The 23360-nt window shown below is 41.8% G+C and overlaps 1 protein-coding gene across 2 annotated transcripts in view; it reads left to right on the forward strand.

The window, feature by feature from the left end:
• The window catches only part of NBEAL1 (neurobeachin like 1), a 916399-nt gene that overhangs the window by 250891 nt on the left and 642148 nt on the right, over nt 1–23360 (forward strand). The window contains exons 8-11 of one of the 2 annotated variants that reach the window (XM_086955272.1): nt 3500–3585; nt 4728–5034; nt 9888–9994; nt 12245–12331. In XM_086955272.1, coding sequence (XP_086811398.1) covers nt 3500–3585; nt 4728–5034; nt 9888–9994; nt 12245–12331 — 587 coding nt within the window. The remainder of the gene's footprint in view (nt 1–3499; nt 3586–4727; nt 5035–9887; nt 9995–12244; nt 12332–23360) is intronic. The other variant, XM_086955273.1, reaches the window with a different exon arrangement.

The following is a 23360-nucleotide window of genomic DNA, read 5'->3' on the forward strand; positions in this document are numbered from 1 at the left end:
GGCTTCCGCCCCCGCCATTCTACGGAATCGGCACTACTGACGGCTGTGGAATCCCTACGACAGGGGGTGGATGAAGGTCACACTATGGCCCTTATCCTATTGGACCTGAGTGCGGCATTCGACACTGTAGCTCATTCCACCTTGCTACAGTGTCTGAATGATGGAGGTATAACTGGAGCCGCACTCCAATGGATCCAATCCTTCCTAACGGGGAGAAGTTTCCAGGTCCGTCAAGGGGACCACTATTCCCGAGACATAGAATTGGGTCAGGGCGTTCCTCAGGGATAGTCCCTGAGCCCAACTCTTTTCAATCTCTATGTCTCCCCAGTGGCTCCAATTGTAGTGGGACACGGACTACAAATTGTTACCTATGCCGACGACACACAGTTAGTTGTCTCCCTCTCGCGTACACCCGGCCTTGCTATGGACAGTTTCAGGGCTTGCATGCAAGATCTTGCAACCTGGATGTCCACCAATTGCCTGAAATTAAATGGCAACAAGACCGAGGTGCTCGTGGTGGGAGGCAGCCCATCTGTCTGGACGTCGGCATGGTGGCCACCATGCCTAGGTGAGGCCCCCACACCTCGGAAGGAAGTCAGAAATCTCGGGGTCTGGCTAGATACTGACCTGTCTTTCGGACCACAGATCAACAGGGTGACGGGCATTTGCTTCAGCATTCTAAAAACTCTGCGGAAGGTCCTAATTCTCCTTCCTATGGCCGCCCGCAGAACACTGGTGCACGCCCTGGTCACCTCACGCTTAGACTTTGGCAACCTACTTTATTTGGGAGCAACCTGTAAAGCGATAAATCGACTTCAGGTGCTACAGAATGCTGCAGCCCGCCTTATCTTAAACCTCCCTAAAAGATCGAACTCCAAGGCCGCCCTCCAGTCACTTCATTGGCTGCCGGTGAGGAGCAGAGTTGAATTTAAGTCCCTCTGTACCTGCCACCTTATCCTCGCTAAGAAGGCGCCAGCACCACTCCAGAACCTTATTACAAGGTATGCACCAACTCGTGCATTGCGCTCCTCGCAAGGAGGCTTACTTAAGGTCCCTAGGGTGAAAAAGGCCCGTATGGGAGGAAGATCCTTCCGATACCTGGCGGCAAAAAGCTGGAATAATCTACCTCTCAACCTCCGACTGGACCCCTCCGAATCTAGTTTCCGGAGGAAATTAAAAACTTACCTCTTTTCTAAATAAGTGGGCTCCTCCCCTACTTCTCTTTCAGAGTGCCTCAGTTTAGCGCGGGGACACGCATTCTGCGTAACCAGGCGCTCTATAAATGCCCCTTAATAATAATAATAATATTTCATTTAAGTAGTTGGGCATAGAGCTTAATTAGAGCCGGTGGTTGCAGGGAGGACCCACCAGATTCCTTATTAGGGACCAACACTTATTTTCCTTCATCAAGAGCAAGACAGAGAAAAACACAAATGGGGGGAAAGGAGGAGGAAGGGAAAGTCGGAACAACCATGACAAAGAAAGAAAGCTGGAATGAAAAAGAACCTGTAAGAGTGAGATAAAGGCGGTGGAATGTCAAGTGGTGGATGGAAGCGGCATGGTTGGACTCAAGACTATACAGCCGGAGTATTTAACACCCCCGAAATTCGATAGCGCCACTCACGGGCTTCTGAGCAAAACCTTGGACAGTGACACTTATTCTTTTACAAATTAAGTACTGCTTCTCAAATAGTGTAAGGAATGTTAAATGAGCACCATGACTCTGAAGTATGACTCACTGGCACCCCTAGCCAATGCGAAAAAATCTGATCTCGTTCTACCTAAGTTACACTTAACTGCTTCTCTAGTCGTGTTTCTTATGGTCTCTCATTGAGAGCAGTTAGCATGAGTGGGAGGATTCTAATTCCAGCAATTCTCTGCTATGATGGAGCAACCGTGGGTAACAGAACCCGTTAACCACTGTTTCCAAGTCATGAAGGAATTCCGGACTGCTGCTCTGCCGGGTCTCACTGAGAGCACAGGGAGGGAAAGGCACAGAGTGTGGTAGGGTGGGTGGAAGGGAACAAGGGTTATTTATTTATTTTAAATTTACCACAAGGTGGCGAGGCCATGTTGCGTATGGCTCCCTAATTACTTCTCTGCCCCTGCTTAGCAGCTGAAAGCAGGAACAGGTGAATTTTTCGCCATATATAACAGAGTTTAGATCGGTATAAACTGAATTACGGGGATGTTTTTCACCTTGGATGTTCCGAGTGACATCAAAGACACCTCGCGCTTCACTCTAGTTTATTTGATGTCACTTAGAAGCAGGGGCAGCTCCTCCGCTAAGGCGGAAGAGCGACTCCTCACTGCTGTCAGAACAGTGCAGCAAAAATAAAATGTTAACAACATAGTTATTATCATTTAATTTTTTGTAGCTGCGGGCTGGATTAGAGCAGGATTCGGCAGATGGCACAGGGGGAGTTGTGGTTTGCACACTCCCTAAGTTTCCATGACTGTTTTGCTGGCCCTCTTGTGCCGACCAAACAGTCATGTGCACTTTGAATGTTCTCCACCAGGCTGCATTACACAGCCCGATGAGGAACATGCACAATCTCCCTGTTGTGTCTGAGCACCGAACCACGGCGCTCAGCCCAATCACAACGCTGCATTGCAGGATTATGATTTGCTCAGGGGAGCCCGGGAGCCGGGTGCTTCCTGTGGCTGGGACTGCAGCAAGAAAGAAGCTGGTTTGGTAAAGAAGGGAACCCCCACAATAAGCAATAGAACTTGCCAGCTGTAGGGAAAAATACACAAGGAAATCGCTAAGTGCAAGTTCAATTACCATATAAAGCATATCACGCCAAACTTTTCCATATATTATGAATCAAAAAACATAATAAAATGCATTTAAGGGAACATATATATGTGACAGAAACCGTTTGTGTTTGATATATAAGAAAATATTTTTATTCAATGTATTCCATTGGTGAAAAATACTCTTATTTTTATGATTCTTTTTTTTTGATGTATCAAATATAATAATATAAAATATGTATATGAAATTTTATATTTGATACATCAAAAAAAAGAATCATAAAAAAAAGAGTATTTTTCACCAATGGAATACCTAGAATACAAATATTTTGTTAAATATCAAAGACATAAACGGTTTCTGTCACATATATAAGTTCAGGAAGAAGGAAGCTGAACAAGACTGAGGAGCGGCGGGAGCAAGCGAAAAGGTAAGTGATATTTTGTTTTCTCTACCCCTCGCCACCCTTGCCCTTCCATCGCCGTTCCCTGCCAGCTACTACTGCTCAAAAGCCCTCAATGAAAACATCCCAGTAATTCATTGTTATCTAGCTATAATTGTATATGTTAAAGGAGTTAATCTAAGGAACAGAAGCTGACATCAGATGAGTGTAGGAACAGTCTTTTAGATAAACTGTTGAAATATTTGCCTTTTTTTCTAATGTGTTTCCACTCATCCTTTTCTACTTGTTGCTATTGGTTGGCGATTCTTCGATTTGTAATGCTACTTTATTTTGTATTGTAGAGTGTTTCCAGGAGAGCGAACACCTTAAGGAGAGCTTAAAATGTTGTTTATTACATCTGTTTGGAGCAATAGTGACTGGTGGGCAGGTAAGAAATGGCAGTCGGGTCAGCCTGATTGGGTTGCTGTTAATTTCTACGAATATGACTCAAGTTCAGTATATAATTAGGGGAAACGTATCAAGCTTAAAATGTGCGTTTGTGAGCCTGTAATTTAACACAACGTCTGTGGAACTGCTATCGAATATAAGCACATTCTAGCTTAATTTGGAATACAATACCGGTCCAGTAAATACCTTTGTCTGGACTGGCATTGTACAGTAAATGGATTTGTACGGTACCTGGCGTGGACCTCTGACCTCGAACTCTACCTCTCTATTAATTTAAGCCATGAATTCTGCAAATATAAGTGAGAGAAGAAAGTTGTACTATAAGCAATTTATATGACCGTTTTTAACACAAAGAGTGTACTTGCTTTCCTATAAATAGTAAACACCGTTTTAAGCTTTTATTATGAAACATTACAATTTTGTACTAAAAAGTACAAATCATAGTTTACTATATTAATGGAAGTGGGATTAGACGCGGCTGTTCCTTTGTTAATACAAGACTAGTTATTTGTTAAATTAAACATACGTTTTTCAGAGTTGAACTTCTCGACATCTTAGCTTCCTATTGGTAGTTACAAAAATGTCCAAACTTTCCTTTTGAAATGAAGATCCTGTCACTTACAAATGTTGTATAATTGTAGTCTGCCTTTAACGAGTTTTATTATAAACTTTAAAGTGTTTGCTCCGCTTTCTTCACCCCTGATGGGTATAGCTTCTGCTTTACATTCAATGCTAAAATTGATGCAAATCTAAGCGAATTGATAAAGGAGTGCTAGTTGTACCTCCAAAAGCCAAACCTTTATATAATAAAGGGTTAAAAATCACTCAACTGCCCAAAATGTTTAGTGTTATCTCTGTAGTGTTGGAAAATTCAAGTGAGTTTGCCTGGCTATTTTAGTGTTTATGTCTCCCATGACATTCTATTGTTATTTCACATATTATGTGATCCGCAAGTTGAGGCAGCTAAATCTTGCACAGGTGATAATGTTTCATTAAATTATTATATTCTAAATAGAAAGAAAAATTCAGGCCACCAAAAGGCAAACGTCCTTTTGCAATTTCTCATTGATAATCTATATATATAGGTTGTATTTTAATTAACAATTTTTTTTTGAAATTTAGAGAAATGCACTTCAAGCCATTTCTCCAGCCACAATGGAAGTCCTTATGCGTGTGCTAGCAGACTGTGACACGTGGGATGACAGAGACCCGGATGAAGTAAGCAGGAAGGCAGAGCTTGCTCTCAAGTGCCTTACTGAAGTTGTGCATATCTTGCTGACGAGCAGCTCAGATCAGCGTCAGGTGGAGACTAGCACAATTCTGGAGAACTACTTCAAGCTTCTTAACTCGGATCATTCGGCTCTGCCCAATCCGAAGAGGTCCAGGTTGTGGGAGAGCAGATTTATAACACTACAGATCCAGATGTTAAGTAAGTACTGTTACTGGACTACACTGTGATGTTTTTTGGCAATGTCTGTTACTCGCAGGACATTACATTGAAATATCCAAAGTTACTTTTAATGATTGTTCTTAATATACCTTTATTAATGTCAAGTAATTGCTCAGGAAGGACTTATTCTGCATAGATCTTCAGGATGAGCTACAGATCGTCTCAGTGACTTGTGATATAAAATGTACCTTAATAGGATTTGAGCTATACAAGGATATTCCTGTGGGGGACTCCTATCAAGCCACCGACAGCTCTCTTAACAAGGCCAACCTTCCATTCATAATAAAGATTGAAGAGGGCATAGCTACTTTGTTGCACTCTGTGGGGTGCAAAGCTCTAGTGTTGAGTTTTCTTGGTAGGAAAGATCAGCTCACTGGTTTAAGCTTATGAAATAAATATGTGACTGGATAAACTTAGCACAGGAACAGAGAGACTGAACGTGAGTGGAAGGCGTTATAAATTAGTGAAAGATAAGGTTGATGTGCTGCTCACCACCTTCCTGAGGCTCGTCTCTAAAATGCTATACTGCTACATTCTGGGCAGTTGACTACAGCCAGAGTTTTGTAGTTGAACTAAAGTGCAGGCTGTCTCAGTAGGTCAGGTTTGACTGAAACTCACCTGTACAGTGATTCAAAAAAAGGTTTCAAGCAAAGGATGGTATGCAATATTAATAGCCGTCTCAAGAAAAGCTGCCTATGTTTTAGGATTCACCTTGAAGCTCAATTGTGTCTTCAATACCTCTCTATTACAAGTATCAGTCCGCTGTCATACATTTGGGTTTCAAAATCCTTGAAAAAAAGAGAAGGATGAACAAATGTGCCATACTCTGTTCAGACACTGTAAGATAAAGCGTATTTTGATATTTGTGCGCACCAATCATAGTTTATGCCCAGGGGTTTTGAAAAGAATCCGAGGACAAGACATTTCAGATAATTGTGAGATCTTGTCAGAGATTTGTGATTATATGATGTCTTTTGGCAATGAGGAATTCGTAATGTCAGACACTTCTGAGACTGGCTAGAGGTGAGTCTAAATCTACTGTTTTAAAGGTAACAATAATATCCACTGTCAGAGTTCTAATAACAAAAGTCCTTCTACTTTGGCTCGGCACCTTCTAAATAACCAAACCTCTTTCCCATCTGCTCTCGTATTTTGTTGCCACATAATCACCTTTATCAAATCAACACATCTTGTAGTCTAATTTACCACTGATATCAACATGAACTTACCATTTAGTGAAGCAGCAAAGGGTGAATTTTCTGCTTCTTGAAATCTACTGCATCCTTCTGTACATTGTCATGGACTTCCAGGCCAGTGTTAAACTCCTCTACCAATGCAATATTGAATTAGCCCAAAACCCAACTGGTCCAACTCCTGAGGATGCAAAACTAATGGGTTAATTGACTATTGGTCTTGACAAAATTAAATGCATCACATGTGAGACCAAACACCAATGTTAAGATTCTCCACCTGACTTCCAATTGTTTACTAGGACTGTTCCCCAGACCTGTACAAAAGCTCTCAAGTTACACTACATGAATTTCCATTCCACAACATATGCCCTCCTCCCACCCATGTTATATGCCCATGTGGTGAACAGTCGCCACAGACGACATCCTCACCCTCCTGGACCAAGGCCACTCCGCAGCCCTCATCCTACTCGACCTAACAGCGGCCTTCGACACTGTCTCCCACTGCACACTAGTCGCAAGACTACACGACGCAGGCATACAAAGAACAGCCCTGGACTGGATCCTATCATTCTTCACCGGAAGAAGCCAAAGGATCAGACTCACACCCTTCTTCTCCGACCCCATGAAAATCACCTGCGGAGTCCCACAGGGTTCATCCCTGAGCCCCGCCCTCTTCAACATCCCCCCTTGCAGCCATTGTCCGACAACATAGCCTCAACATAGTTTCCTACGCTGACGGCACCCAGCTCATCTTCTCCCTCACCAAAGGCCCCACCAATACAAAACTCAACTTCCGGAAAGGAATGCAAGACGTCGCAGTCTGGTTGACCAACAGCTGCCTTAAGCTCAATGCTGATAAGACAGAAATCCTCATCCTCTGTACCACCTCTTCTGATTAGACAGCACCTGGTGGCCGACTGCCCTCGGAAGCCCACCAACCTATCGGACAACGGCAAGAACCTCGGCTTCGTACTCGACTTACCGCTCACCATGAACAGACAGGTCAATGCCGTCACCTCCAGCTGCTTCAACACCCTTTGCATCCTCCGCAAGACCTTCAAGTGGATCTCCTCTGAGTCAAGGAAGACAGTCACTCACCCACTCATCACTAGCAGACTGGACTATGGAAACGCACTCTACGCCGACATCAACAAGTCCCTACTCCGCAAACTCCAGACAATACAGAACACTGCCGCCAGACTCGTCCTCGGCATCCCCAGACACGAACACATCAGTCAACACCTACGAAGTCTCCACTAGCTCCCTGTGGAGAAAAGAGTCACTTTCAAAATCCTCAGTCACGCCTACAAATGCCTGCACAACAACTGAGTTGATCTATGTCTGGAAGGCCTTAAACCATGTTTTCTTGAATATTCTAAACACTGAACCAAGCATACAATACCAGCAGAGTCAGAATCGCCACAGCTAGAGAGGATTCAGTTTACATGCAAACCTCATAACTAACATTCAGGGCATGACAAATTTATCCATCAGCATTTGAATAGCGCAGCACTGTCACCCCTAAGGGTGTCTGGGCACTGAGGGTGCGGTGTCTCAGTTGAAGAGCCAGGTCTTAAGTTTCTTTCTATAGTCCAACAGGGAGGGTACTGTTTGGAGGTAGAGGGGCAGATCCTGGCAGGTCTTGGCAGCGATGAAGGAGAAGGTGCGGCCTCCACTGTGGCTGCAACAGATGTGGGGAGTGTGTGCGAGGGCGAGTGAGCCAGATTGCTGGTGTACTGCGGCAGGTGGAAGTTCAGTCAGTGGTTGATGTATGATGGTATTTAATCGTGTAGAGCTTTGTATGCATGCATCTTAAACTGGCATCTCTGCTAGATGGTGAGCCAGTGGAGGTTTCTGAGATGAGGGTTGATGAAGGGCTGTTAGGGGAGGTCCTGGATTAGTCTGGCTGTTGTGTTCTGTATGCTCTGGAGTCTTTTGAGGAACTTGGTGGAGATTCTGGTGTAGAAAGCATTGCCATAGTTTAGGTGGCTGGTGACGAGGGCCTGTGTGACGGTCTTTATGGTGTTGATAGGGATCCATCTGAAGAGTCTGTTGAGCATGTGGAGGGTGTGGAAGCAGTAGGAGGCGCCAGCGTTGACTTGTCTTTTCATGGTCAGTTAGATGTCAAGCATTATACCAAGGTCGCGTGCATAGTCTGTTGGTGTGGGTATAGGTCCGAGTTCCGCTGGCCACAAGCTGTGGTCCCATACAGAGGTGTTCTTCCTGAAGATCAGTACTGCTGTTTTGTTGGAGTTAAGTTTGAAGCAGCTGTTGGTGCTGGAGGGGTCCTCGGTGAGTGAGAGGCTTAGTTGTGTGTCTACATAAAAGATTAGGTTGAGTCCTTGGAATCTGACGACTTTGGCGAGGAGGGGAGGGGGAGTCATGTATATGTCAAACAGTTCAAGGGATCCCCAGGTCCTGAAGCACTGATTTTGCCAACCTGAGTGACCCAAGTAAACAGGTGACAGCAGTCCTGCCATTGCAGACCGCAGCAGCAGTTCAAACTGCTCGAAGACGACTTTGCCCACGCCATGTGTGGCAAGATCAGAGCACTATTTATAACCTATGCCAGTCACCCCTAAGGTAGGTCTCTTGAGCCCAGGAGGCAGGATGCATTAAATGTAAGGTGTGGATATATAAATGCAAGCTCATCTGTCCTTATAATAGCATGGTTCCACTAACGGTTACTATACCTGATCATGGGGCGATAGGATAACATGGGCTGGCACCTGGGCACCCCTAAGGTTGCCAGCGCCATTATGGTCCCGCTGAAATATACCATATTTGGTATCAAACAACTTGTCTCGTCATCCTTGACAAGATTCCCATGTCGGATTTGATGTGACATCCGCCCAGCTGACTACCATAGAAGTTGCCCACCTGGTTGCCCCAGCATTTCCTGTCCCCTGTCTTACAGCCTGCAGCTGCTACCACCATGACCCAAATTTGACCTCCTGCAAGGATATGTGAACACTCACAGGAGTCAAAAACCATAGCCTGGACAGAAAGGTGGTAACACCTCCCTCCCTGAGAGGATGTCTGTTGAAGTGGCACATCAAGGCAGTGAGCTTCAAAGCTTTCACCTCCTCTGATATACTTTCAGGCTGCCTCCCAGACGAGGACACAGCCATCCCCCTACCTCCAGGCGCATTTTCTCCCAGGCAAGTGGGAAAATTATATAATCAGGGGGTGTACACCCCCATAAGGCTAGCCACTCCCCTAGGGTGGGCTACCTGCTCTGAATAGCCAAGGAATGTTTCTGCCATTTATAAAAGTGACAGAATAGAGGGTTCTGGGTAGAAAACGTAACCCGCCCCCTCCCCCACAGATAATATAGGGTTCTGGGTAGAAAAGGTGATTTTACCCCTGCCGACCCCCATAGTATTTCAGAGAACATTAACAAACTGTAAGACAATTTGTGTGGCCTCCGTTGACAGTTTGTTCTCAAGTACTTGAAGCTAGAGCTGCATTTGCGATTTTCAGCATTATTTCTTTTCCACTTTTGTGTGCGATGTGTCCATAAGACAACAAAACTTACACACAAGCTCATTGTTAAATAAAGCTAAATCTTCATACTAATTCATAAAAACCAAAACAATATGTCATTTTTAATTTGCCTTTCTTAATTGTATTTGACAGATACCATCACAGCAATGTTAGACTGTGCAGATCGACCTGTTCTACAAGCTATCTTCCTGAACAGTAACTGCTTTGAACATCTCATTCGTCTACTCCAAAACTGCAAGGTTTGTGTTTTGCAAGTGCTGTTATTGTTTCTCTTATCGAATCTGATGTAAACTTACTCTGCTGTCCTCCTTCACGTTGGTAGTTGCTGTATTACTTTTAGGTCGAAGGCTTACTTTGGATATTTGTCCTTCATCAGCGGAAAAGAGTTTATCCACAAAATATTGACAGGCATGTGATGATTCTTCCAAGGATTATAGAGAGCAATAAAGATTGTTTTTTAAAGAGCAGTGGCTACGTGAATCCAGATGTTGTGGGCCACGTCTGTTGGCCACTTTGTACAAGAATATTGGTAGTTAGCCACAGGGTGCTAGAGCAATGCCATGTTTTAAATACACTGAAAATTGAATGATTGATTCTAAAAGTATAAAGTGTATTTGCTGGTCTTGACATTAAGTTTTCTTGCATATCGTTTTCACGTTTCTGTTATGTGTATTCTGGATATTATTAAAATACTTTGTTCTTGAAACGGAATAAGCCACTTGCATCGTATGATAAAGATTGCATTATCGGTCTGTAGTGCCTCTTTTTCTTTTTTAAATATATAGTCCTTTAGTCAAGGTTGTCATTTGAGAAGATATCTTTTTTCTGTAGCATGACTTTTAACAGCAAGCATGATGTTTTAATATGTTGATGCTTACATGTTATAACATATTGTTGAATTCATGTATTAAACACTCATTTGCTTGTGTACTAATTTTGCAACTTAACGTTAGTTTAAGAACTTAAGAGCCAAATATCTATTTGCTTTGTCTTTTGCGGAAAACTTGATTTCCAGTGACAGGCTGGTGTATTTAACAACCAGAAGGAAATGAAATACAGGCTGGCGTCTTTATTCTTTTTAGGAGAGAAGTTGTAATTCACTGGCCCTTCACATTAATGTTGCATGTTTGAATCGCATGTAGTTTTCTTATTGAAATATATGTTTTCTATGAGATAGCTTCAGAAGATCTACTAGTTTTTAATTTATATTTTAAAATCCTAGCCTCTCTTGCATTCCATAGTTGTTTTGGAAAGTATCATATTTGTTTGGAAGGCGTCACCCTCCACCTTTTGAATTTTATGTATCTAAAATATAATCACACAAAATCCAGCACCTATCAGTTGTTGTTGCTGATATTGTGGCAGCATTCTTGATGATTCTGAAAAACACTGGGTTACAGACTTTCTTTGAGAGCTAAAATGTAAAAATACTACTAAATTAGTTCCATGCCTGAATCCACTGTGAGACGTGTTTTTTTTCTGCCCTCCCCCTTTGGCATGGTCCAACACATTTTCACTGAGTGTCTTTTTAGTTCTGCTTGTAACCCAAAATAGTCTTAGCAATATTAGCGTTGTGGCTTCACGTCCTGGACTATGAAAAGCACATGATAAAACTCTGGCCCTTAATGTTTTTGACTTGCAACTGAGCCATTGTTGTTGTACTAATTTTAACATGCTTTTTAAATCCAATTCAGGAAATTTCACACACTACCTCACTCAAGAATGCTTTTTTTCAACTTTATCTTGAGATATTAAATGTGTCAAATTACTTTTATTTCACGCCCTCTGAGATTATTGCTTTTTTTATCCCTAACAGTTTCCAAAAGTGTGGTTTCAGATCTCCTGATGGTTGAATTTGCAGTTTACGTGCAAGTGGGTCATGAGACAAAGCAATAATTGCAACATTCCCATGTGAAAAAAGAAGATCCAAACCCAAACTGGTTCATGATATTTAATTGAATGCAAATGTTTCCGGTGTAGCTCGTGGCATCAGGCAAAAATATATCGTGTTTCACATTTGTGGCAGCAAAACTATGAAAAGAAAGAGGAAAATATACTGGGCCTGCCTAGCATTGTCTCAGACTAGCGCTGGGCCTGGTTTGCTTACAAAGCATGCTCTGGTTCATGGAGAGGAAACGTTCTTTCCCCTTTTTGATTATTATAAGAATTTATTTTACTCTTTTCCTTCCATCTATTTACATGGGCGGGAAAGCAATAGGGTACAAGGATCCTCAGCCAGACCACTGGAAGCACCGACTGATATCAACACTGGAAGTGCCGGTTGAGAGCTTCTTGTGTAGAGAGACGATGAGGCGATGTTGGGGGTGGCGTGTCTACACTGCAGCTTGCAAATGTCTAGTGTCTTTACGTAACATAGATGTTATTTGTTAATCCTGATGTACGCTTTGAATGTCCCGCCCTGCCACCTTTGGCTGCCTGTGATTGTTTAATGCACCTCTCTCTTCCATGTTCTTGTCTCTGTTTAACAGCTGTTTTTAAGCGCTAACAATAAGGTGGCAGACAAGAGCGAGAAAGACCTTGCCAACAAATTTCTGACAGAAATGAATGAGGACCAGGTACATCCAGTGCACAGCACAGCCTGCGTTTTGCTTCACCTTGGGCCTAGACACAGTGGGGACCACTGTTCTGTACTTCACCCAGTCTCAATGTGTTCTGACAGCGAAGGCCCTTTGTTCTCACCCAACTCACACATAAGGCTGTGGTAGTACTTGCAACCCAGATTGTGGGTAGCACAAGGCCTCGAGTGATTATCTGTTCATGTATTATTTAGCACAAATCTGAAAATATTTTCTATTTTTAGCTCATAGGTAGTGTTAGTGGTGGAGGATGAGGCCTATGTTTATTTTTAAACACGACCTTCCCATTGCTTTAATTTAGTGTCTGTTGTATACTAGTCTCCACGAGCAATTTGAGAAGAGAAATAAAAACAATCCAGATTCCAGACCAAACATAGTTTCCCCATTTCTAAAGAAAGCCAGTGTTAATTGGGGCAAGGTGAAGTACAGGACTGGGAATCCCAGTACCAGCACAATCAACCTGGTGGTAAATTCATTTTCTGTTTCCCCCCGTTTTGGGGTCTGTATCTCTGCTGTGTGGTGGCTGGGGCTTTCACTCTCTTTGTGCACATGCACCTGCTTGCATGCGTGTGTCATGGTGTGTAATGCCATCAATGGCTCGGAGTTCTCTGCTCCAAATGGAGGTTGTGTATGCCACTCTTCTGAAGCATTTGATACTGGTAACTCGCGGAATATGAGGTTTTCCACCGTGTGTCAGAAGTTGTGCAATCTGAACTTTGGTTTTCAATGATTCAGGTAGGTCTGCTTATGTTTTCATTTGATCTTTATCATGGGTAACCATTACGTATGAGCATTGTAGGTATTTCAGCAGCGCGTTTATTTTGCTCTTCCTTTAACATAATACAGTGGCATTTAAATCGGATGCATATTGCAGTAAATGAACCATTAAGCTCAGTAAAAATCAAAATAATAATTGTCTTTGCCAAGTATTTGTGAGCTTCCAATTACTAGCATGGATGTATTAGTGCATTGTTTGCTGTGCACCAGTGTAGACAGTGTGCACTACTGTCAGGCTTGTTAGAAGTGCCTTCTTCTGGGATAGTTATTAGAAGCACCCCCTTTAGCCTCCAGCTCTTCCCTAGCAGTCCCACATATGCTCCATGCATTGAATATGTGTCTGATAATGGCTTATGTTGGACATTCCATATTCAGGACTCTCGGCACAGCTGTGGATTAAACAGAACCTGATGTCATCCTGTTCATTTCATGAGCTATGTCATCCGTATCCACTCGTCTGATTTCTTGGAAGAGGCACAAACCTGGCTCATGGAATGGCTTCATAAAAAACACAGTACATTGGAATGTGTCTGCAAATCATTCCAAAGGGTTCAGAGGTTAAAGTGTGTGCGAGCTTTCGGGGGTCCTTTTTCCCAGGAAAGGAAGGTTATTATTAATCTGCCAAAGTTGATCTTTTTCTTGGCGCCATCATTCATTCTCCTTTTAAGAAGCGTAAATCATTCTACCAAATTTGCTTCTGAAAGGAGAATTAGTATACATGCCTATGATGTCCAGGTCAGAGGTTATTTGTGACAGGCTACAAGATCTCTTGCACATTTTCTCTACATTGTCCAGTATTTAGGTGTAATCTTTACATGCATTTCCCACCCAGTGTGAGAAACCTGGCTTTTCGAGCAGTAGCAGCATTCCCCACTCCAGCGCCTTGAGACCCTCACGGGTGAGTAGTGCGCTTTACAAATGGTATGATTGATTGATTGATTGATTCTTACTTACGAGGAATGTTCCAGCTGAATCAGTCTATTAGCAAAATAGCACCTCACTTTATACTGACAAAATCCCTTGTATTGAAAAAACTCTAAGGAATAGCTAGTGCATTCCTGCCCATCACAAATCCTTAATTAATGCCTTAAATGTTGGTACACTTTAACTGTATGCCGCTCCTTCAATATAGAAATAATCAAAATTGTAACTGCCCTTTTCTCCTGCATACAGTTTGTCACCTTGAGAAAAGTTCTTTCTGAACCTTAAAGATTTTAGTTTATAATTTTTCTGTAAAATACAAACTCTTTGATCTTGTGGGAAAAATACCGCCTTGTGAGTTGTAGTGCAGTAGTGTGGCTCACTGGTTAGAGGCGGCAGACCCGAGAGCAGAGGACGGCCCGGGACCAGGGTTCGATTCCCGACGCGGCAGGTTTCTGGACCAGGGTCTGCGGACTCGATAATTCTCTCGCCTCGGTGCCCACTCTGATCAGCGATCACACTCGGCAACTCTGGGCATAAGCTTGCCTCATCTGCACTAACGGCCCCACCAGACCGCCGGGGATGCCTGGTCTCACCCTGGAGATACCCATTAAGGGACCATCTCTCAGGGAACCAGGAAGGGTTTCGCAGCGGTCGAAGCGCGGAGATACTCCTCCGGGAGTCGATCCTAGCGCTATATAAACTTGCAATTAATTAATTAATTAATTTAACTCTTCAAATGTAAAACAAGTGTCTGTGATGGCAGGTATCGATGCCTGCTGCTGTTCATTCACTTTTGTGTTCATTCTTCGGTTCCACCCTTTTCGTTTACCATGGTGGACTGAAATTGTTTTTCAGCTTCATTTCCGCCATAAGGTCGCTCATTGAGTGCTTCCATCATTGATTCTGAGCTTGTGGTCAACTTTGTCTTTTTGGTTTTTGCTGCACTGAACTCCTCTTATAATGGGTCTTACCCCAGAGGCATCAGCTAAATGAGTAAATGAGTAAATGAGTGTGGGAACTGCATGAGTCAGGCTAGTCTATCTGATATCAGCAGGGCTTGCATATATTTCTCAGCATATCGTTGTGTATTTTTTGAAGCTATTTAATTTGGTCTATTTCCTGTGGATACCCTGTCTTTTTCTGGGGAAGTGGTCTCAGTGATATTGCTCTCAACTCTTCGATCCAGAACAGGCCCTGTTTTAAAGTCCAAAGCAAGCCTGCCCTTAGATGATCTTCATGATCCCCATGCACAGCCCCCACTTTAATGGGGAATGGAACATTATTCCAATTGCAGAGATCAAAGGCTGATTATCTAGAGGTCCAGCCAGTGATCCTTGATCAAGACTTCTGCTATATTTAGTTTAATTTGATTTTCATTGTCTGTCTTCTTGCAGTGTCATCTAGATGGAGGTGGATCCTTGTGTTGTCTGCGCACATGTAAATGTGGAAGCCCTATGATGGTGAGGGGTCAGGAAGCTCAAAACAAACATTATAAAGGCCAATCACCATGAGTAGCCCTACATGATGCATCATGGTCACCCAAAGCAGGTGAAATAGGCACTGACTAGGGAACAGATATCCAAAAAGGAAAACATTTATCGCAGAGCAGCCTTTCTGAAGAAACTCAGTGCCTTATGCTCTTTTATGAATACCTAGTCTGATCTGAGAACCATCTGAGAATTATCAATTCTCTGATACCACCATCACCCAGAGGGGACTGTAAGGTCATAGAGCTTTTTATTTAATCTTTTCAGAAAGGTCCCTGAAAACTCTCCTGTTTGTGTGCCTTCAACTAGGTGCCTCAATCTACGTTACTGACTCAACCCTACTGGTTATTTAATTTACAGAATTGCATGACCAAAGTCCCTTAACTGACCTTCCAACTCTTTTATACAAAGCAATTTTCAGTATTTTCTGTACCTGCACTTCTCTTATCTTACATACATTTTGTTCATGACACATTCCCTACATACCCCAGTACTTTCCGTCTTCCCTAATGGACCAAATTGATCTCTCAAAGACTTGAAAGGCATCTCCTCTGTTGATGAATATGAAGTAGTGAGATGGGCCTTGAGTAACTCCCTCAAAGTACCCACCAATTGCAAACAGCTAGCCCTCCCAACTTTATGCAACTTTCCATTAACCAGTTGGCCCTTTCAACCATGGCATTTCCTTGAGGATGATACAGGCTCGACCTTTGTGAGCTATGACCGTCTTCTAGAAACAAAAGGCCTCATTTCACCCAAAAGTAACTGCACACCATTGACCAAATTAATTAAGTTGACCCTTCCCTTACAGTACATTAGTGAAAAATCTGATTACTACCTTGTTGTCAAGAACCCTGACAAACTTTCGGAATGTCTCAAATAATCGTCCAGCAGTACCACAATGTATCTCTAGCTCTCTCATATAAAGGTCCTAAGTATAAGTGTCTAGGGTTTTCCGATAGCTCATCCAGCAGCTCACTGTCCACTATTGGCGACTTAATACAACTCTAATTCTTGTCTGAAAAATTGTAAACTTTCCACCTCTGAATCTTAAACTCCACTTCCCAATCAATTGTAGACCTCATGCAACTTCTCCTTGCTTAAAGTCATCTCCAAATGTCCAGTGTGTAGCAACTACACTAATGCTGACCTCACATTTGATGGAAGATTTAGTTTATCTCCATTCAGTAACAATCTCTCCCAGCTCCAGTGAAACCTTAGCAAAGGGTTACAGCTTGATTGTCAAACACCTCTATTTGTGCCACCCCAATTTAACATACTTGACCACCTTCAGCATAACCTCATCATTTCCCGTACAAGTTCTTCATACCTTCTTAGTAATACATGTTGCATCCCTACTATGGAAACTTAGCTTTCCATACCCTCTTCACCTTTCTGCTCTTTGGAATTCTCTTCCAACATTAATAAGTAATCAGTCTTCTTATTTTGTAATGCTGCACTATTCTAAATTTGAAAGTAAAACTTCAATTTGTTTTTAGCTCAGCTGAGCTAGGCTGGCTCTTGAATTAGCTGCGTAAACATTTTCTCTCCCAAAATGTTTATCAGCAGTTAATGTTCCATTTTAAAAATAGATTCTGACCATGAGATATATGTCTTGAACGTACAAACAGTCTATGTTCAAGCTACTATTTTATTTTCAGTTACTGTGTAGGCCGTTTGAACAAAGGAGGGACTAGAGTAGGACAATATTTAACGGGGTCCAGTGTACAAGTCCGACAACTAGTCACACAAGAAGGGTACAAAGTTCCCCGGGAAGAGTGAACAAAAGCAGAGTGCGTGTACTATGAAAGGCAAAAAGGGGGAATTCCCTTGTTGGAACTAAAACCCTCACACATCCAGTAAACTAGGTGTCATGCTTCATCATATGGGTTCTGCTCCTCGTCCGACTGGCGCTGCAATGTCTGACGGGCTCCCGAAACCGGGGCTCTTTATCGGAGATCTTTTGTTCCGGCCATATGGTGCATGCATGTGAGAGGGCGGGGAAAGTGTAGTTGTGGCGTGAAAGGTGAATTAAAAAAGGTTAGTCAGTCCACAATATACTTTATTCGCGTAGTTGACTCCCTTGATTAAAAAGGTGGGAGAGGAGAAGTAGAATATCTACAACCCTCTGGTCAGGTCGACATGTTTCTTGCCATAATGGCAATTCTTCAGGACCTCAATGATCAGTACTACACAAAGAAAGAAAATAATTACACAGTGTGGTATACAACCTTAGTTAGTAGGTTTTAAAGATGCGCAGGCCGATTGGTCCTGCTGAGGTATTGCGATCCCAGGGATTTCCCTAAGGTGCCCCGCAGACTGCTCCCGTGGGACCGACTGTATAGGTATGGTACCTACGGCGGCGCGCGGTCCTGGCCATTGGAACCTACCCCCACGTGCAGCGCCCAGACAGGACGCGGAGCAGCTGGTCTGTGTAGGCCGTCTCTAACCGTCTTTAGTGTGCAAGATGTTCATGCCAAATTCCTTTTCCCATGTTTGTCTTTCTCTGTTAAATTGATCTCCAATTCCATAACCATTGATAACAACTTTTATACTCACAAGAAGACTTAGATCAAAAGGTTGCAACAATGGTTCAATCAACAACATTCATTTCAAACAATAAAACAATCTTATCTAATCACCTTGCCTATCAAATTTGATGTCCTCTTAGAGCAACCTTATTAGAGGCTCCTCTAAATTTGAGAAGCCTACCATACATGTAGTGCAATGGTCACAAAATCCAAATATGATAGCAGCTAGGTTGTGTCAGTATTTGAGCTTCTTCTGTTGCTCTCTACAATCCAGGATTGGGATTACTTGTACTTAATACTCTTCATTGCAGTACTTGCACTTGTCTTTTGCTCATCTTTGACTCTTAATTTTTCGCTGTAGTCAATAAGTTTCCCAGATGAGCATGATTTTCTTCCCAATTCTGTCCAAGGATTAACAAATTATCCTGAAAGGCCAGTATTCCATTGCACCCATTGAATAAAACGCACCCCAACTACTGAAACCGTGTCCGCGAGTGCTAATCTATGAAAATACACAAATCCTCTGCTAAAACCACTCAAGCCAGTTTTGTGGTCTAATTTAAAGAAACACGAGGCATTACTGATCATCCCATCTTATGATCAATCTTGGATGGAGGTTTCCCATCCACTCAAATTGTGCAGGCTGTACATAACCTGAGATCTTGATTTTTCATTTGCGCAACCACCGTTACTGACAACCACAGTGATGATGCTCTGTAACTTCATCCAAGCGCATCTTATCCAACCACATCAGTTAGTTATTTCCTCATACTACAAAGCACATCTCTCTGCTTGGATATGACCTGTTGCATGGCATGTTTTAATTTGTACTAAAAATCATTAAGCTCACCCATTCCTTCTTTAAAGATAGTGTTCTATTTATTCAGAAATTTCATCCAATACTTTTCCCAACTTTTAACTCATTACAATTTACATGCCACACTTCATTCTGTTCCCTTCAAACCTAATTCACTCTTCCTTTGTCTGACATGTGCCACAAGACTTGATGATACCTTCCTAAAATATCCTATTCCTTATCAGACGCATAGATTTCCCCACTCCTTGTTAACTTGAGGTTCCCAAAGTGTTAGAGAAATATTCACTCAAATTGTTTTTCAATCCTCTGTGGGCTTCTGACTTAACATCCAGTTCTTTCAGCTCTAACCTAAACCAGTAGATGGTAAATGTATTAATAACCAAGTTCAACATCAATTTCCATTGTGGGATCTCTACACCTTTGTACAGTTGCTATCAATACACTCATCACATTGACAGTCAAAACCACATATTTCATGCTCTCCTTCCCTCACATTTACCCAGGCGTTTTTGTTAAAGCCACAACATACCATGACAGTGTATCCTAGTACTCCACATTTACTACATAATTTCCTTGTTGTAGGGCAAAATTTTTAACTCGCCAAATGTCTATTAGGTTCACACCTATAACATGCATCTAGTATTTTACTATTACCATTACCTTCCCCTACATTTGACACAGTGCATACTGAATACAAAACATTCCACTTACTCTTACTCAATAAATATATTTGCTTCCATATTGAAATGTCTTTTGTAGTCTTCTTAGTGCTTCATCATACTTGTTTGTCTATTCTTATGGAGTTGGGCCAAAGATGGGTAGGTGCTTAAAAATTCTCTGAACCTCCATCCCCAAACAATGTTTCAAACTGCATATTTTCCTACTCAAGCAAGATTAAAAACCATATTTGACTCCAGAATATACATTAAATACTTTGAACCAATTTGTCAACATGTCAGTGGTTCTCCTGGTGATTGTAGAAAGATGAAAGTAAGAAAAAACCTAAATGTAAATAGAAATGTAGGCAGAAAAAAGTGTGACCACGAAAAAAACAAGACTATTGAAACGCTGAATAGTGTTTAAACACAATGTAATCTGATAAACTTCCCCAAGCACTTAAAATGCAGTTGATAGATAGATGCAACTGGTCCACGCATAAATGTCTAAAATAGATGCATGCCCTGTCTGATGGCATCATCAATCCACTAGTCCGCAATACCACCTACAGTTTGAACTTATCCTTGTAAAATGGCAATATGAAACCCATGGTCATGCTCTTCAAGTATCCACTGCAAGACAGGCAATGCTTTGTGATGCCGCAAGTGTCTACAGTAAAGTGGAGAATGTAACCAATGGTTATCACATCAACCACCGGTCCGAGTATATTGTGTAGTAAGGCATCATGTGGTTATGGTGACATTTTGAGTGGTGTATGTCATTCATGGTGTATTATGTGGTGTAGTGCGGTTTGGCCTGCCTTGGTTTGATATGGTTCATATGATACAGTGAGACATACAGTATTGTTTTATAGTGTGATAACAAGTAGCGTGCGATGTGGTGCTCTTTGGATGGTATGCCTTGGAGAGCGTCCGTGATGTTGGATGTTAAGCGTTGTAGGTGTGGTGTGGACCAGTGAAGTAGGGTGTGTTAAGGTGTGATATGTTTTTGAGTTTTGTGGTGTTAGATGGTGTGATTTGATATTGCTGCCATGGTAAGGTTTAATGATTGGTAGCATACTGATGGTGTGGTATATTGCTATATAGTTAAATGTTGTATGTTGGAGTATAGAAGGATGTAATGTGATGTGGTTTAGTATGATGTTAGATTGTGCAATATGATTTTCACACCTGTCATTCATCAGTCATGGTGTTGATGTTGTGTTGATAGTATGGTAGGTAAGATGTGTTCTTGCATAGTTGATGCATTTTTGTTAGATTGTGGTGTGTTGTGATGTTGTGCTGCTGATCATGTGTGCGGTGGTACATTGTGATGTTGTTTTCCATGGTATGGTTTTGGACATGCGGTATGGCATGATTTTACATTATGAATATCACTGATAGGGGAAGTGTTGGCAGTTGTGATGTGGTGATATAAGCTGTATAATGGCTTAATGTAGTATTTAGAGGTGTGCTGCAGGCTTTTGTAGTCTGTTGTAATGCAGGAGGTTGTGTTTTAATGTTTTCCAGTTTGATACGAGTGCCAGTGCTTAGTTCCTGCTGTGTGTTTGGTCGTGACTGGTGACAGTAGGTGTAGCTGTAGGGATTCCAGTTGTTCCTCTAAGGAGAGCAGTGAGCTGAAATGAGAGGACTGACTCTCAAAGCAGAGTTGTTATGTAAATTGCTACTCACAATGTTGCTCACATGTAATATTAGTTTTAGAGAGCTGACATTAACAGCATGGACCCGGCTTTTTAAATTGTTTTTTTTTGTTTGCCAGTTATTTTTCTCCCAGGGAGTGTGGCATTTATTAAAATATCTACTTGTCCATTGAAAAGGTTCCTTCATAAACCTACTTGATCTGTAAATAAATCACATTCTCCCTTTGGTGTCATGTAGTGCAGCGACAAACTATGTCAGCAATCTCATTATGTAAGAGCTCTGAAAATAGCCTCTCTGATTATGCCACGGCTCATACTATAGTAGGGTTTGAATACTAGCTATTCCCTTTTTTTTAGACCCTTTCTGCAGATCTACATACTAGGGCTGGTGGTAGCAGCATGCAATAGTTCTTTTGAGTCTGTGCACACCTACTAACTTGAACTTGCATGCTTTAGGGTTTTTTTTACCAGCTCTTCTCTAATCTTTGCCAATACTGAGAAAGAGTGGAAATGTACACCTACCAAGGGCAAAAGTAAAACTTCTTCTAAGGTTGGGAAATAAATAGTTGGAAGGGAAGTGAACTTCTAGACGACATATTTTTGCATGAGCAAATCTACATGTGCATTTATGCTTGTGCAAAATGCAGTTCACAATTTCTTTTTAGGAATACAATTTCCTGGCCTATGTCTGTAAATACACTGTGATTGATAGCATGAGGCTCTTTCAGGGGGAAGCATATTGGCACACAGATAAGTTTGTTCAGTGCCAGGAACTACTGTGGCAATGAGTGCCTTTTGAGACCAAAAAATATTTGAACTTTTTGCCAATGTTTGTTATAATGGTGAGGGCCCGGCAGCTCCCACAACAATAAAGTTTTACAAAATCCTTGTAAAAAGAAAATACATGCATTGTCTAAACTAAAAGGCTGACCACCAATATAAAGACCTATTTTCGTGTTTCCCATAATCGTGTTGAAACTGATGACGGTGATTTTCCATTGTGGATATTTTTGGGAAATACTAGCATGCATCAACATATGAACATTTTATTTTGAAAGCAAAGAATCATAATTTTTGCTTTCAAGCTTCTGCAAATATTTACATCTAATCAGAGAGCACCCAGGAAGCATTATACATAGCCTGATATTGTTATACTTTGCAAAAGTGTGCACATATTTTTATACTGAACGCACTGTCAGTAGTGCAGGTCGAGCTTGCAACATTTGCTTAGAGTGCTCACCCTAATAATAAAGGCTTTGCATTATTGAACCATAAATACAAGCTCAAACAGAATTAATATATAGAGACAAATATTACCTAAACTGCAGACACTGCCCTTCCCTGATCCGTAATTTGGTACGGTAAACTTGGCAGCCAAAGGGTTTGTGCTGCATGGGATTACGCCTACTTGTCGTAAGTTGCAAAATAAACATGCAAAAATATTGTCTTTGACCCCAAACAATATTTCCTGGGTGTCTATAGGAGTTCAACACCCCTGTATACCAATTGCTAGCTTTGTAACTGAACTTAAAAATGTAATTTTTCATAGAACAAACCCCAAGATCTAGAATTTAGTTTTGATACTTAGCTCACTTAAATGTGATACCTTTAGGATAGAACACTGCAATATTCTTAATATTTGATCAATTTGCTGGGGGTAATGGTTTCTGTGTGTTGCAGTTATAGACGTAACAGTTAAAAAGTAACTGATTCAGTTTCATGATGAAGAATTGGTATCAATAGGGTGAGGAAACACAACTGTTGAGCCCACACGTATATACACCATAAAGTACAGTCATCTTTAAAAAAAATTATCCGGGAAGGAATACCGTACTTAACTTGCTGCAATTGCATGGGGTATGACAGAGAGAATCTGTGAAGATCCTCTAATGTTGCCTCTTGACACTCAGAGTGTCAAATTCAGAAATCTTGTTTACCTCTCTAAAGTCTATACAAAATCTTACTGAGCCATCTGGTTTAGGCACCAGTACGATGGGTGAATTCCATTTGCTTTTGGATGGTTCTATGATATCCATCTGTATAATTTTCTGTACTTCTTCTTTTATTACTTGACAACGATATGGTTGCAACCTAACTCGTTTACCTGGTGGTGTTTTTATGGTGTGCTCAATGAGAGTGGTTTTTCCGGGCGATG

This window comes from Lissotriton vulgaris, chromosome 2_1 (assembly GCF_964263255.1).
Source record: "Lissotriton vulgaris chromosome 2_1, aLisVul1.2, whole genome shotgun sequence".
In the NCBI taxonomy this organism is placed as follows: domain Eukaryota; kingdom Metazoa; phylum Chordata; class Amphibia; order Caudata; family Salamandridae; genus Lissotriton; species Lissotriton vulgaris.